Source organism: Primulina tabacum, chromosome 3 (assembly GCF_025594145.1).
Source record: "Primulina tabacum isolate GXHZ01 chromosome 3, ASM2559414v2, whole genome shotgun sequence".
In the NCBI taxonomy this organism is placed as follows: domain Eukaryota; kingdom Viridiplantae; phylum Streptophyta; class Magnoliopsida; order Lamiales; family Gesneriaceae; genus Primulina; species Primulina tabacum.
Window position 1 is genome coordinate 49,452,126 of NC_134552.1, and position 16,571 is coordinate 49,468,696.

The window sequence follows — 16,571 nt, forward strand, 5'->3', positions numbered from 1 at the left end:
AGCACCGGGATTATTAATAACCACGGTATGGAGCCTTGGGTCGGGGATCATGTCCCGAGACTTGGGAATGATCGAGGTGTGATGCCCCGAGCCAGGGTGGAGAGCCCTGGGCTTATTAATAACCAAAGTACGGAGCCTTGGGCTGGGGATCATGTCCCGGGACTTAGGAATGGTTGAGGTGTGGTTCCCCAAGCCAGGGTGGAGAGCCCTGCGCTTATTAATAACTAAGTTACGGAGACTTGGGCCAGGGATAATATCCCGGGACTTGGTAATGTTCGAGGTGTGATGCCCCGAGCCAGGGTGGAGAGCTCTGAGCTTATTAATAACCAAGGTATGGAGCCTTGGGCCGGGACTTACAGATTAACCGGGGCTTTGTACCTCTCGAATTTAGATATAACATTCACATTCAAACACTTTCTGAGAAGAACAGAACTTTCATTATGTCTTCAAACAAATAATTAAATCTTTCAAGCATAATAGTTTTTTAAATGAAAAGGGTCTTTTGAGAGAGCATCCTTGAGCATCCTCTAGATAAAAAGCTCCCGAACTAAACTTCCGGGTTATTTTAAAAGGTCTTTCCCACCGAGCTTCAAATTTTCCAAAATCTCCGGCTGAATTGACTTTTTTCATCACCAAATCTCCTATCTGAAAGTCTCGGATTCGAACTTGCTTGTTGTATTATTTCATAACCAGTCTCGGTAAGCTTCCATTCGAATCATAGTCTGCTCTCACATTTCTTCTACTAGATCCAACTTCATTGCCCGGCTTTGATCATTGTCATTCGGGTAAGATTCTACCCGGGCAGAAGATTGTCCGAGTTTAACCGGCAGAACTGTTTCAGAACCATAAACCAGATTAAAAGGAGTCTCTTGAGTAGGTGCTCGGGGAGTAGTTCTGTATGCCTAGAGAACACTAGACAACTCTTCCACCCAGTTTTTTCCTTCACCCTATAGCCTAGTTTTCAAGGCTTGAACAATATTTCTGTTCACCACCTCTGTTTGGCCATTTGCTTGAGGATAGGCTACTGAAATGAAAGACTGAGTGATTTTCATTTCCTGACACCAAGATGTGATCTCTTTTCCCTGGAATTGCCTCCCATTATCCGAAATTAGTCTCCTAAGAACTCTAAATCGGCATACAATATTCTTCCACAAAAACCTCAAAACTTCCTGCTTACTAATCCTTGCCAGGGGCTCGGCTTCTACCTACTTAGAAAAATAATCAACAACCACCAAAAGAAATTTCTTCTAGGCCCGGGCAACTGGAAAGAGACCAACAATGTCCATACTCCACTGGTTTAAGGGGTAAGATTCCCATATGTGCTTCATGAGAGTGGCCGAACTGTGCTGAAAATTCGAATGATGTTGACAACCTTCACAAGCTCGGACCACTCGGGCAGAGTCTTGGCTAATAGTGGGCCACCAAAATCCGAAAAGCATTCTCTTATGGGCTAATGCTATTCCTCCGATATGCTCTCCGCAACACTCTTCATGAATCTCCCGGAGGACATAATCTACCTCTCTCATAGATAATCACTTTAACAGAGGTCCCTGAAACACTATACAAGAAATTATTTAAGAAAACAAACTTGGGAGCTTGTCTCTTGATTTTCTGAGCTTGAACTTTATCTTCAGGTAATTCATTGTGTACAATGAACTTAATCAGGGGTGTCATCCACGAATCCTCTGGTGCTGGAAATGTTTCTTCTTCCGTGGAGAGGATTAGTCGCGAAACATGCAACACTTCTCGGGTACTGACCTCTGATAAAGAGGCGGTCATCTTTGCCAAAGCATCTGCTTCCCCATTCTCGTCCTGGGGTATTTGCTCAATACTCAAATCCTCAGAAACTTCTGTCTGGGCTTTGATGAGATTTAGATATTTAAATATCATGTCATCCTTAGCCTCATAAATGTATTTTATATGTTGAGTAATCAATTGTGAATCAGAATATAAAATGATCTGGGAAGCTCCAATTTCCCGGGAAGCTCGAATACCGGCAAGAACAGCCTCATACTCTACTTCATTGTTAGTCACCCAAGAATCAATTCTTAATGACAGTTTAATCTTCTCTCCCGGGGTAGCTATTATCACTACACCTACCCCATATCTAGAAAGGCTAAACGCCCCATCCACGAATACCCTCCATACCTCCTCTTCATCAGGCTGAACCATCTCTGATAAGAAATCTGACAAGGCCTGCGCTTTGATGGCAACCCGGGGCCCATACTCAATATCATATTCTCCTAGCTCCAATGTCCACTTGATCATCCTCCAGGATAATTCTGAATGAGTCATAATCCTTCCGAGAGGACTATTATTAAGCACAATGATTTGATGCGATAGAAAATAAGGTCGCAGTTTTCGGTCAGTCATAACCAAAGCCAGAGCTATCTTCTCTACTTCACTGTAACGGAGCTCGGGGCCTCATAGAGCATGGCTGACATAATAGACATGCTTCTGATCAGAGTCCTCTTGCTTCACAAGTACCGAGCTGACAGCATACTCCGTGGTGGACAGATAGATAAATTATTTCTCCCCGGGCTCTGGCTTCACTAAGATAGGAAGCTCTGCCAGATGACTTTTAAGGTCTTTTCACATTTCTCATCCCACCCAAACTTTTGTGCCTTCCGAAGAACCTGAAAAAATGGATAGCTCTGAAGTGCTGACCGGGATATGAACCCGGAAAGAGAAGCAATTCTCCCCGTCAACTTCTGCACCTCCCTGACAGATCGAGGGGACGGCATGTTTAACACTGACTTGACTTTCTCTTTATTCACCTTGATCTCCCGGTCAGTGACCATAAAACCCAAAAATTTACCACTCTTTAAGCCAAAGATGTATTTGGCCGGATTGAGCTTAATCTCAAAATGCATGAGAGTGGCAAAAGTTTCCTCTAAGTAAGAGATGAAATCAAAAACCTCTTTGGACTTGCCCAAGATGTCATCCACATATACCTTTACATTTCTTCCCAACTACTTCTCAAATACCTTGTTCATGAGACGCTGATATGTGGCCCCGGCATTCTTCAACCCGAAAGGCATGACAACATAGCAGAATGTGCCTCCCGAGTTGATGAAGCTGGCCTTGTTTTGATCGTCCTTGGCCAGGGGAATTTGATGATACCCCTGGTAAGCATCCATGAAACTCATCAGTTCATAGCCAGAGGTAGAATCCACCAACTGATCAATTCTGTGCAGAGGATAATAGTCTTTGGGGCAAGCCTTGTTGAAATCTCTGAAATCAACACACATCCTCCACTTCCCGGTAGATTTTGGTACCAGCACCACATTCGAGATTCAGGTAGGAAATTGTATTTCCCGAATGTGACCGGCTTTCAGCAAATCTCGAACATGTACATCAATTATTTTGTCTTTCTCTGGACCATAGTGTCTCTTATTCTACTTCACAGGTTGAGATCCCGGGAGGATGTTCAAATGATGCTCAGCTACCCGGGAAGAGATCCCGATTAGTTACTGCCGGGACCAGGCAAAAATATTAAAATTAGTTTTTAAACAACTTACTAAACTGACCCGAGTGGATGAGTCAAGATCCCGAGCCACCCGGATCTCCTTGCCTGGTCCAATCTCCACTACTTCTTGTTCCTCCACCGCCACAAACTGAACATCTCCCTTCTCTAATATCCTCTCCACCTCTTCACTGCCACTGGGTCTCTTTCCCTCCTTCCTTGCTCTCTTCTGGTCCACCCGCACCGTTTCTACATAACACTTCCGGGAAGAAAGTTGATCTCCCCGGATTTCACCCACTTGGCTCCCCGTCGGGAACTTAATCTTTTGGTGGTAGGTGGATGCTACGACCCTTAGCTCGTTCATGGATGGCCGCCCCAAGATGATGCTATATGATGACGGACATCCACCACAGTAAAAGTTGTCATCACCGTCTTCTTCAGCTCCCTGGTGCCCAAAGATAAAGGTAGGGCAATCTCCCCCTCTGGATAGACATCATGGCCAGCAAAGCCAAAAAATGTTGTTTCCACTGTCTCCAACTGATATCCCTGCAAATCCATTTGTATGAGGGCCTCCTTGAAAATATCATTGACAGAGCTGCCCGAGTCAACGAAAACCATCATAATATCATAATTTGCTACCATGGCTTGAATTATCAAGGCATCATTGTGAGGAAGATTAACACCCTTAAGGTCCTCCTGATCAAAACTGATAACTACTTCGCTCCTCCTCATCCCTTCCACCTGCCTGCAATCTTTTCTGCTCCTTGAATTCCGAGCCCGATTAGAACCACCGTCAGTGGAACCTCCAAATATCATAACAGTGCAACATGGCCATATTCTCGAACCTGGTCAAATGTTCCTCGGGGTCTGAATTGCCATCATAATCCTTGACTTTGCCAGATTTAAAGTTCCCGGGAAGAGGTTCATGGACAATAGCTTCAGCAAACGGGCATCCCTTGATGATTACCCGAGAATGACTCCGGCCTTCCATCTGCCCCTCCAACATTCTCATCTTTTTCCTTAATTCTTGCAACTCCTCCGCCACAGTCGGGGACTTGGACCCGGCACTAGATTCTCTTTCTTCCATCATCGCTTCCTCCTCCCTTGCCTCATGTTCTCTCTCCTGCTCTCCTCCCGAATGTGTAGCTTGATGAGAAGAGTCTCTCCGAGCTACAGCTTTCTCCACCGCATCGGATATAATCCGAGCCAACTCCTCCGGGGATAAAGTAATGACAGTTGGAGGTCCTGTGGGCAGAAGACCACCTAGTCCAGAGACAAGCGCATCATCTCCTGGAACCCAGGAAGTATCTTGATTAGTTCTTCTGGTAGGAGCCATATCAACGTCTGGAACTCAATTTCCCATAGACGGCGCCAATGATGTTTATCCGGGTGAATCGGTTGAGCTGGGTCGGGACAATTCACCGGATGATGATATAAATGTTGTGTTTAGGAAAGTGAGCAAGAAAATACAACTTGTGATGAAGTTATTTCCCTGTAATATGGCTTCAACTGTAACCTGCAGACAATGAAATGAACTCGTGAATGGGCACCGGAGAAGTGTCCAGCGTAGCCACTCCGATGCTTAAGTCAGCAGGTGAAGAAGAGTAAAATGGTTGTAAATGTGGTGATATACGTGAGTGCTTGAGAGTTCAAAATTCCAGAATCTGTAAATGAGAAGTATACCTGCATTTATAGGAGGAAATCCCATGATTACATTGTTTTCAGTGCCCACCTGCTAAGTATGGTAAGATGGCTACACATACCCTGCTTCTGATGACTTCTCTGACACGCCAAATCCATGTAGTTTTGACAGTAATGATTGCCAAGCATAAAATAGCTCATACTGATGCACTCGAGTGATGTGCGCTTCTCGAGGTAGCTCAAGTATAAAGTTCCCGGGAGCTTGTGTGATAGCCTGGGCTCTTGAATGCCCGGGGAGAAAATGTCTAGGGCATCCTCCTACCCGGCTGGTGAAAAATGCACTATGTATATTGACTCTTATTTAGGCTATACATTTAGTTTCCTGGGTCATCCATCACCCGAGCTCTTATGGGGTATCAATTACCATCTCTGGTAAATTTATACAGACATTCAACTAATCAACTCTAGAGGCTACGCCTGTGCACCTTCATGACAAAAGAGTAAATTAGTTTAATGTGTTACTTATGTATGATTCACCACCAAAATCATTATGTTCATCGCTAAATTCTCAGGTCCATCGCTAGTTTTAATACCGACAAAGACGCAGAGTAACTGTTGATAAAACTAAAGAAATTCCCAAACATTTCAATTGCACTGTCCGCTTCTGGTCATTAAGATGGATTTTCTCCAAAAGATGTATTAATGAATAAATCTATATATATATAAAAGCAGAGTTTTTGCCAAAAATAGTAATTTCCCGTTAAAATGTCATTTCTAAAAAAGGAAAGATATATCATGAATATTGACATATGTGCAATGCAATAAATGATCACTTCAATTATTGTTTGCATTTATTGTATTAAATCATTTAATTCAATTTTGAATTTAATTAATTTTTGTATTAATTCAAATGTAATTTATATATTATATGTTTTTTATTTATTTATTCAAATTAAAACTAAACTTTATTGAAAACATAAAATATATTAAAATTTTTACATTGATTATATCAATCAGTTTAATTAAAAATTTTATAAATAAATTTAAAATATAAATGATTACAATATTCAGTATCACTCATTAAATAAATCATTCAAAAATAAATTTTGCTATTTTAAGCAATTTCCTGCCCAAATTACTTGCTAAAAAAGAAATACGATATTTGATTAGTTTATTTGATTTTTCTAAAAATAAAATTGGTTGAGTGTTAAAAGTTATTACTACAACAAGGTTATCCAATGAACATTAATTTACCATTTAATAATCATAAATTTTTTTATCTCAAATACATATTATTTCGAAATTACCTTAATTTGAAAGAATTAATGCATTGTAATTTTCTTCCAAATGCATGCAATTCGAGATTTTCATAATTTGAAAGAATTAATGTATGATATAAATCTGTCAAAAGCATCCAATGTATAATTTTTGTCCCTTGAGATGCCTTATTTGAATGTTAAATTATAAATAATGCAATATTGCATATTATATTAGAAACCAATTTGATTCTATTTATCTTACTAAATTTATCTACTCCAAAATTGAATTCTGAAATTACTCCTCTTTTCAGCACCATATATGAGTTGAATCCTTCCAAGATGTAATTTTCTTTTAAATTTATATTTGTTCGTTGTTATGAACTTCCTACATACGGAAACAACGAAAACAACGAGACATTAAGTTTGAAATTTGTCTTTCATGATCGAGAAGTAAAAAAATATTATTATTCTATTTGTACAAAATTTTAATTATTATGTATTTCTAATGTGATAATTTTCTTCTATATTACAAAGTTCACGGATACATAATAGTATAAAATGTCCCGTAATAGAAATGATTAAATCAATTCTAAAGAAAGTAACCATCTTATTAGAAAACACCTTATAAAATTTATTGACATTGTTTTGGAATACATATAGTAAACGTTAATAAAATACTTTTTCTGATTTATATATAATTTACTTATGATCACATGTTTCATTTATCTTTCGGAATAATAGGCTATTATGTATATTATGAAGAGATTTTGTAAATAAAATCACGACCCATTTAGATAAAGATATTGATGAAACAATTATTATTATCATTTAAATGTGTCAAACACGTAATATGTCACAAAATTGTTTGTGAATGTGGATTTAGACGAAATTACTGAAATTTTAAAAAAAGCATTTCTCATTATTTTATCGAATGTGATTTTTTTTTGTCACATGTTAAAAAATAATAATATATAGCTTCTCGAAAATTAAAGAATTAAATATGTATTAAAGTTGGTGGCCGACATCAATACACTAAATACGATAAACATCATGTCATTACCTTAGGATAATAAATCTAAAATTTTAATATATGATAGTGATTATTAGCCAAAAAAATTAATCGACATGCGTTGTATTTAAGAAAATTTTTTAAATTAATGAAAAAATAGTTTTTATTTTATTTTTTTATAATTATATTATTTTTTTTCAATTTAAATATCTATTCATTTTTCATTAATTTTTAATAATATCATTTCATGCATCGCACGGGTTAAATACTATTATTAGTCTACAACGTCGTGTTATTGGTGAATGGTTGGGAAGGCTACAGCGTTAGAGAAAGTTGAAAATTGTTTTTACGAAAAATAATACCGTGCGTCGCACAAATTAAATACTAGTATAACTTAAAAATCGACTATTTCAAAATATATAGTGATGATAACTTGGGTGGCCTAAAAAGGTAATAGGGTACATATGGGCAATTCTTGGGAAAATAGAAAATTGGATGTCCATAAATACCAAATTAATATTATCACATTATGTGGATATTTTGCACATTATAACACAATGAACTAAATTAATCCAATTATATCTATTCTCTCTCACTTCTTCTTTTTTATCAAAAAGTGTCTTAACGCTCACGATAAAAATATATAACTACAATTAAACTAAACCGAAGACAACACAAAACTGTCAAACATGCCAACTCAATGAAGATTTAGTCTCACGGAACTCAGGGGAGAGAATTATAACCCATCCTTTCGAAAGAACGAGGCATATTAAGTTTCTGTGACATTTTTCTCATGAAATTTCATGAGAAAAAGGAGCAACTGCAATGCTCGAATTCGCTAGTCCCTACCCCCACCTACAAATAAAGAAAATCTTTCTCCAACTATACGACAAACAGAGGAATGAGAAGGAAAAAAGAGCTGCACAACTGCACAAGCATCCTAGTGCAGCATTTGGGGTTCTAAAATGATCTTGAGACCTTCAACATATTGCAAACTAACATGGACCTGGAGTACTCCATCCCTACCCTTCCCCGACCTCACACCCTCAGACCAAAAAAGTTAACAGGAAAGAACAAAATCTATGGCTTAAAACCATCATGTAGCTATAACATAGCATTGACAAACAATTATATATTGTAGCTTAGTTGCAGCAATCAACGTTGATATTGATGATGATAAATATAACCTGAGGTATCGGACCTAATAAAAAAACAATTCCAGGCAAAAAATAACAAGACGCAAACAGAATTTTTGCCCACTGTAATACTCCAAACTTGTTGCTCAATCAATATACTAGAGAGAGGAGGACAATATAATGGAACTTTGCTTGGTAGCAGAGTCCAGATTAAGAAGCTGCATAAAGATCTGCTCAACCAAGTTAACTAGTTGACAATACTCCCATCTATCAATTAACAAGAAAGCAAAGTTCAGTAACAAAGTTACAGGGAGTCTCTAGCTGCCAAGTCCTTGAGGATTTGTATCAATTATCATTATCACAAGAATAATAAAAAAGAAAAAAACCAAACCCCCTGTAAAAAACCGACAATACATCTTAAATTAGAGATTATTCAGATTAGAACAAGAATATCACAACCGTAACAGGAATCACAGGCAACCAATAAAATTATCGATATCCCATCACAGGCAACCAAAAAAATTATTGATATCCATAAAGATGAGCCTATGGAAACAACAAGGCATCCGCAAGAAGGAAGAGGCATATACCAGAAAATCTTAGCAGGAAAGTCTGCACAAAAGTGCACTCATAACACCCAGTCACGAAATCATCATTCATCCTTTTCTGCCACCAGTAAAGATCAGTCAAATTTATATCAAAAGTACATTCATTCATTCAAATTTCTAGTTAAAAAGAAGTAATTGGTAACAAAGATAAAACAACAGCTAAATATACTATAGCATCAATCCTTTGAATTGCCGATCCCTTTTTTGGCTCGAAGTGACTCAAGAGCCTTCTCACGTAACTCTATCTCGAGGTTTTTCTGCTCGGATTTAGTATCCTTATTTCCTCTTGTTTGCGACAACCGTTTATGATCATTGTCATCTTCTGAATAATCTCCCTCAAGATCAGATAATGGTTTACCGGTGTCCATTGACTTCAATTTCCACTTCTCTGCACGCCTTTCTTCCTTTCTACGATGCCGCTCGTCTCGTCTCCGACGCCTCTCCTCTCTTTTCAGCTTTTTTTCCTCTTTTCTCCTCCTTTTGACCTCCTTTCTCTCCTCGTAAGAATCATCACTGGAAGAATCATCCGACTCCACATCATGCCTATCTGACTTGCTGCGTTTCTTCTTTTCTTTGACTTTAGTTTTGTGCTCATCAAATTCCTTGGAGGGAGAATCTGCAGAACCATTCAGATCATTCAGCTCAGACTTCCTTGACAACTTGGGCAAAACTGCCGATTCTTGCAACCTATAATCTCTCTTGCTATCACCTAAAGGGACACTATTCACGTCGCCAGCTCTGTCACCCTCATCAACATATGACTCACTTTTTTTCTCACTCGCGGTAGTTGTTTTACGAATTTCTGATGACTCTGGTTTCTCATAGCGTTCTCTGCGATTCATCCTGTCAGGTATTCCTTCACTGTTCAAGCACAAGAAGAACATTCAGAAAATGAGTTCCGTTGTATAACAGCAAATGACGAGATAAATAAACATTGCAACAGTGACCTGCTTGTCAATTGGCTTTTTTTTGACTTTGAGACATCATCAAGAACATGAACTTGGGTAGAGTCAATTAAATCTTTACGTTGATCGGATGTCAGAGAAATCGTTCCACGTCCATATTTTTGCTCTCTAATCTCCCTAAATAAAGGTGAAGTGCCCAATTAAGAAATTTATATCATAAAAAGAATGCTTACAAACAATGTGGAATTAATGCAAAACCTGGCAGAGAAGTTCTTATCCTCAACACTTGCCCCATAATGATCACTGTGATGTTTAGGCCCAGCAGCCTTCACCATAGGGATTGGGCTCTCAGGACGAATGACTCTTTCCATCCGCTGATGAAGACTATCACGAGGAATAGACGACCTACAAGAATAAAATCCATGAACAATGGACGAAGAAATATTTCCCTACCATGGAAACATAAAAGGTAGACAAACATAGAACCCCAACCTTTGCTCTTCACAGTGAGCTCTTTCCCTAGAAGCATCTGATACAAGAGGAGTCTTTTTCTTGGAAAGTGACAGTGCTGGCTCTTTCCCATGGAGGTCGTTTTGATCCAGCATATCCCTCTGTGGTGATCTCAAAGAAATGATGGGTCTAACGTCCACAGGTTTTGATCCTCTATGATTCTTGGCAGAGAGCTCAGCTCTTTCACTTGGAGAAGTAAAATGAGCAGGAGAATTTTTCTCTAAGCTTCTGTATGGTCGTCAGGCAAAAAATAGTTAAATCTAGCTGGTGATAGGAGATAACTGCAGAAACTACAAACTTGATGGTAACTCACCCACTCAGGTTTTTTATAAAACCTTACAATTATTTGAAGTAAATCTAGTTCAATATAAATGTATATAATCACACTTCAAGTGAAAAGTTTACAACTTTAACTTCACTAATCAGATTTATAGTTGAACAAAAGGTAATGCATGAATTTTCAAGCTTGTGATAAAGGTAAACTGGTAAATGCAGCTATTTTCCATACAAAAAGAACACAGGATAGGATTTCTTAAGATGTGTTGAAGTAATTCAGTTTACAGAAAATGAAAAAGCAGCATTTTTATTTTGTTTCTTACTCGGGTAATGTTCCCCCATTTCTTATCTTTCGATACAACCATCACATCCTTCATAAACTGGTTCATTGTTGCCTTTCTGGACAGTGCATAAAAAATGGGATGCCACTAATCAAGTAAAGTTGTTGCAGATATAAATTTGGCTTCTTTAAAATTTCATGATAAGAACTCAATTTCAAAAAGGCTCTTACGAAATAAAATTCATAAAAATCCAGTACTGCCAGATTAACATGCTTCAGTACCTGACCCTTTCTCCATGAGATTGTTGAGGTGATCTCATGCTTTTTGAAGATTCTCTCCAAACAGGAGAAATGGAATTGCGTTGAATGGAAGAGGGAGAGCTAGATTCTCGAGGAGATCTTCGAGGGACTGGGGATAAAGATTTTTTTCGACCGATCATCGAGGACATACGCCGAGCTGGTGATATAGATTGCTGCCGCGGAGTTGAAGGAGATCGTTGGTATCGCCTTCTTACAGGAGATCGTGACTCCCGACCAACATATGGAGGCTTCCGATGAAATGGAGATCGTGGCCTGTGATGCAAGGCAGATGGGGACCTACGCTGCCCATGTGATGGTGATTTGTCACTTAAAGGAGATGATGTCCTGCGTTTTAGGGGAGACGGTGACCTCCGTCGTGCAGGAGATGGTGATTTGCGTCGAACAGGAGATGGAGCTCTATGCCGTAAAGGAGAGGGTGATCTACGCCGAAAAGGAGAGGGGAATTTATGATGTGCTGTTGAGGTCCGTATTGGTGTCCTCGACCGACGCCTTGGGGATCGTGATCTTCGATTAAAGGGAGATCGTGATCTATGGCTCAATGGAGACCGTGATCTGTTTCGCCTAGGTAAACGCGCTCTATATCTACTAGGGGAGGGAGATCTACGTCGTGGAGGAGATATTGATCTTCGTTTAGAATAGAACGATCTACGCCTTGGTGGAGAAGGAGAGGGCTGAACAACATGCCTCTTGCGAGGAGTCGGGGACTGTCTTGGAGAAGTGGGATACCGTCTTTCAGATGACATTGACCGACTATTCCGTGGAGGTGATCTAGAAACACTTCTTGAACTCCACCTGTCACTTTGGAACCAGATTAGATATCACCCCTTAGCAAATGCTACAAATATACGACTAATGAAAACCTACTCTAAATGACTTCTAGAATTCAAAAAGAACTTGCTAGGTGGCGTTGAATTCCTTTGTCTACTCCAAGAAAACACAAGTTTTCTAGCTAAATTTTCTTTGGGAAGAAGAGAAATGCAATATGGTCACATAATACAAGGTTGATTGTCATGATGAAAATGCATACCTTGGAGAGGAGGAATGATAACCCAAATGTGGAGATTTTGAATCCCTGTGCAGAGTGAATTAATATTAGTCTTACACACATGTGGATAGCCACTTAATAATTTTACCTCTCAAACACTAAAGCATAATCCAAAACCAAAAGAAGTTAGGAGTAGGTATCTCTTATAGAGACAGTTGTCAAAAATAAAACGCAAAATTAAGAAACAGGTTGGACATATTTTCCCCTGACACTATTCATGATAATGGTCTTCCAAAACCTCATTATAAACTATAAAGGACAGCCAGCATGACACTTAATTTGCATGATTCTTCCAATGAAAGACAAGATAAAGAAAGAACAAATTAAATCAGCACTTGACCTAAAACACACACAAAAACTGGTGCATGTACTTTCAGTAATAAGCAACGACTAACAAGTAAAACAATTCATTTTGGTATCTTATACTCATGAAGAGCTATAAATATGTGTTGTAACTCGTAAGTTTTTCACAAAAACGGATCAAATGTTTTCAAAAATATCTTAAGCTTCAGCTTGTTATCATGTTATACAATTTCAACTTCAAAAAAGAATTTTAGAAGTTCATTGTCTGAATCGTTAGTTCTCAATCCTTTTACTATTGGATTTCTGCAATATTCTTCAGGATCAAACCTAACTGACAAATTCATCTTGTCATATTCTCTAGGGAAAGAGTTTGTTGAAGCATCAATTTTTCAGGATAGTCATCCCTATACTTCTGTCCACGTTGAAATAATTCAAAGATCTTTAATACACAGTGACTTACCATATGTTGCAGCTCAAAATTATTGTCCAGATTAGACATAAGTTGAACTCCCCATACAATATTCTCATTAGTTCTGTAAGGTGGAAAAGGCGAGATGTTCTTGATGCAAAATTTGGCTTAAAGTTTCAGCACATTCCAAGGATATTCATTATGTGGATAGAGAAGGTATTGATAGATTAATAATGATGTAAAATGAAAGTTGGGCAATTCTAGGTCAATCTATCATTGGAGTGGAAGAATCTAATAATTTCTCACCTGTTGAGGAAACAATTCCTTGTCGGGCTGTCACCATATTGATTCAGCTAAATTCAGTGAAATTTCTTAATTAAACCCAAGAATAATCTTTGAAAGGCAAGCAGGGAAAAAACACTGAGGAAAGAACAGTGAATTTTATTATTTTCGCCTACCAAGGCTTGCAAAAAACATCTAACCAGCATGCTTTATAGTTCCTTCGTCTTTTGCAAGCAGAATTAACAAGATTCTGTCTGAACCCGAGCAATTTGATAAGATAATTATTTATTTGAACGGTAGTTAGGTAAATCCATTTCTTTGATATCTACTTCAGTCTTCATTCAGTTATTATAGTTGCTTTGACTTTTCTTTCTCCATCATGTAAACCAAGCCTAAATAAACAAACTAGATTCTTATAATGTGCGTTCTCCTAGCAATAGTTAGCAACTACCAAATATAATACCATCGGTACCTAAAGCGCCCTCTCATGCTTTTTCTTTCCCTCTGCTTGTTCTCATCTGCTGGCTGAAAGCTAGACACCATGGAATCAGGTTTTGAATTGAGTTCCAACTCAGCAGCCTTATCTCTCAATGTATCACCATCACCATCCTACAGCAGTTTGAGGTAACAGATATGAACCGAAATAATTGCAGAAGCAGAAGCAATCTGAATGGTGTGAAAACGGAAAACTAATTAGGAAAAAAATTCCCGTTTTATTCAATACAACTGTAGCATGGAAAAATTACTAATACCATCTTCGCAGTCTCGCGTTCAAATTCTTGCTCCTCCTTCTCTTTCTTCCTTAGAATTTCATGAGCTATACGATCTGTATCAGCCTGTAATTGGACAGTAATAGAGCAGATAAGACACGTAAAAATAGAAGAACTTTCAAATCAAGAAACCCTGAGACCAACCTTCTTCTTCTTAGTTTCCTCCTCCTTCGCATCAAGAAACTGCTGTGGAATGCCACTGAAATTTTGCTGCGCACTTAGAAGCAACAACCATAATTCTTTCATGAACTTTCCAGTGTTTCTCTCCATAAATCCAGTAAGTGAAATTTGAATTTCTTTTCCATTAACTTCCTGCAACCAACACAAGCACAAAAAATTCTCCAGGATTCAAAAAAAAGAAATTACAGGATGACTCATGTGACTTTGAACACGGCCATATCCAAGAGAGATTCAGTTATGCCTCTTTGCATAGCCAGTAAATTATCATGATATAACAATGAGACATGGGATAAGCATTCACATTTCTTCTCTCTCAAAAAAGAATAATAATTACATTACAAATTACCTTTCCCTCTAGAAGTCCATAGATAAAGTTGATAAGTACTTCATCCTCAAACCCAATTAGCTCAGTGACACGCTTTGCTATCCATGGCCTCATAACATCCATCTTCACTTTTGTCATGTCCACCTTAAAACACATTTCCAGCAACAATGATAGTTACACAAACAATTCCAAGCACCAAAATAAAGGGAAATAGAATTAATAAAAAGCAACATAATTATGTCTAGCTGCCACTACACGTCATGAAATCCATTTCAAGTTTTTCAAGTCCATCGATCTGCAATAAATTGTTCATAGAGAACTTTCATAAAAATATCTTTAAAGATTCTTGTTTTAGAAATGCATAAGAGGGGTGTTTTGTATCCCCTTTTTCCTCTGCTTCTTGTTTAAACCTTTCCCTTGGCTGATTTAACACTGAAGCCATTAGATGGGAGAGAAATGGTTTTTCCAACTTAATACAGAAAATACCCACTTCACAACTTAAAACTTTCCAGCAATTGCTCAAGCAAAAAATACTTCTAAAAAGGTTAAGTGTTCTACAACACCCTCTTTTTCATACACAATTCAACAAAGAAATATATTACTTCTTACTAATCGTGAACTTAAAAGATAGCCAATAACAAAAAAGGAGACATGCTTAAAAAATAACAATGACAAAACAGAGACAAACCAGGGTTTCCAATTCAGAGGCGAATTTTTTAGATTTAAGAAGCTTTGCTTTCTTGTTCGAGAAACGAGTGTCCTGATCGGTGGACGTGCCCTGATTCACATGAAAATAACACCAATATGCTCATTATAAAAAAATTAACGGCGAAATCGAGATTCCAGAAAAGGATGCTCGAATACATAGAACAGATATAACTAATAGAGAAATCCAAATGAGATTTTTACCCGAAAAAATCCGCCCGACATTGTTCTAGGGTTTGTTATGCTCTGTAAGATGGGGCAGCTGCAGCACTGGAAGTTGTAGTCTCAACAGTCGAGGATATATGCATCTAACGTTGTCGTTTAGAAAGTCTTTAACCAGTGAATTAGCATTTGCCCCCTGGATTATGAATCTGTATACGCATTTCCCCCTTAAATTTCATATACTCCGTATCGGTCCCTTCAGCCAAAAAATAAATGTTCTCATTGTTGAAAAATATATTTAAAATGTGAGTATTGAATATTTGAATGTTGAAAATAAGAGTTGTAAATATTGAAAATTAGTGTGTGATGATGTAGGTAATGATGTATTTTATTTTTGGATTATTTGTAAAGATTTCCTATAAATAGATCTCTCATTTGTGAAGAAAATCACAATTGAGTAGAGAGAAAAATATTATAAAGTGTGTAGTTTGGTAAATTTTGAGAGTTTGAGATTTTTACTTTTTACCATAAATTTTTACTTTTTCACAACACGTTATCAGCACGAAGCTCTAAAAGTCCTACATACTTTTCCAAGCTCCAAACAGAAGAAAAAGGTAACAAAAATAATTATATTTATTTTACTGTTATTTATTTATTGTGTATTTATTTAATATACAATATAATGTTATTATTAGAAATAATAAAAATAAATTTTTCATAAACTTGTTATAAATCCTGGGAGGATGTTAAGACGACATCCCACACTCCCGGTAAGGGATACGACAAGTATAAAAGCCTATAAGATTTTTAAACAAAATAACTTACGACACCTCATTATAATAATGTGATATGATATACATAATTATTTAAACATGATTAATATTATATTCACCATATTATTACCATAAAATTATACAAATACATACATTTATTTTTTGTACACCAACGGTCATAAACGGTAACAAAATGGCTAGTTTTT

The 16,571-nt window shown here is 37.5% G+C and overlaps 1 protein-coding gene across 7 annotated transcripts; it reads right to left on the reverse strand.

Annotated features, from left to right (window-relative positions):
• Positions 1-9,134: 9,134 nt before the first annotated feature.
• Positions 9,135-15,774, reverse strand: LOC142541151 (uncharacterized). 7 transcript variants are annotated; one of them, XM_075647774.1, is made up of 13 exons: positions 15,635-15,774; positions 15,414-15,503; positions 14,747-14,869; positions 14,365-14,532; positions 14,203-14,286; positions 13,923-14,059; positions 13,475-13,501; positions 12,439-12,483; positions 11,373-12,209; positions 10,517-10,762; positions 10,283-10,429; positions 10,067-10,201; positions 9,135-9,980 (listed from the first exon to the last, which is right to left on the reverse strand). In XM_075647774.1, the coding sequence occupies exons 1-13, from the start codon at positions 15,653-15,655 to the stop codon at positions 9,296-9,298; spliced, it is 2,745 nt and encodes a 914-aa protein (XP_075503889.1). In that variant the 5' UTR covers positions 15,656-15,774; the 3' UTR covers positions 9,135-9,295. The 7 variants fall into 7 exon arrangements, with proteins under 7 accessions (XP_075503889.1, XP_075503890.1, XP_075503888.1 ...); XM_075647775.1 differs by having other exon boundaries at positions 11,373-12,203; positions 14,197-14,286; XM_075647773.1 differs by having other exon boundaries at positions 14,197-14,286.
• Between the last annotated feature and the right edge of the window lie 797 nt (positions 15,775-16,571).

Coding starts and splice junctions, on each gene's coding strand:
- LOC142541151 (XM_075647773.1), bottom strand. CDS start 15,655: ATGTCGGGCGGATTTTTTCGG. Junction 12,210..12,438: donor TATCATTCCTCCTCTCCAAG/GTATGCATTTTC, acceptor CTGGTTCCAAAG/TGACAGGTGGAGTTCAAGAA. Junction 10,430..10,516: donor GCTCACTGTGAAGAGCAAAG/GTTGGGGTTCTA, acceptor TTATTCTTGTAG/GTCGTCTATTCCTCGTGATA.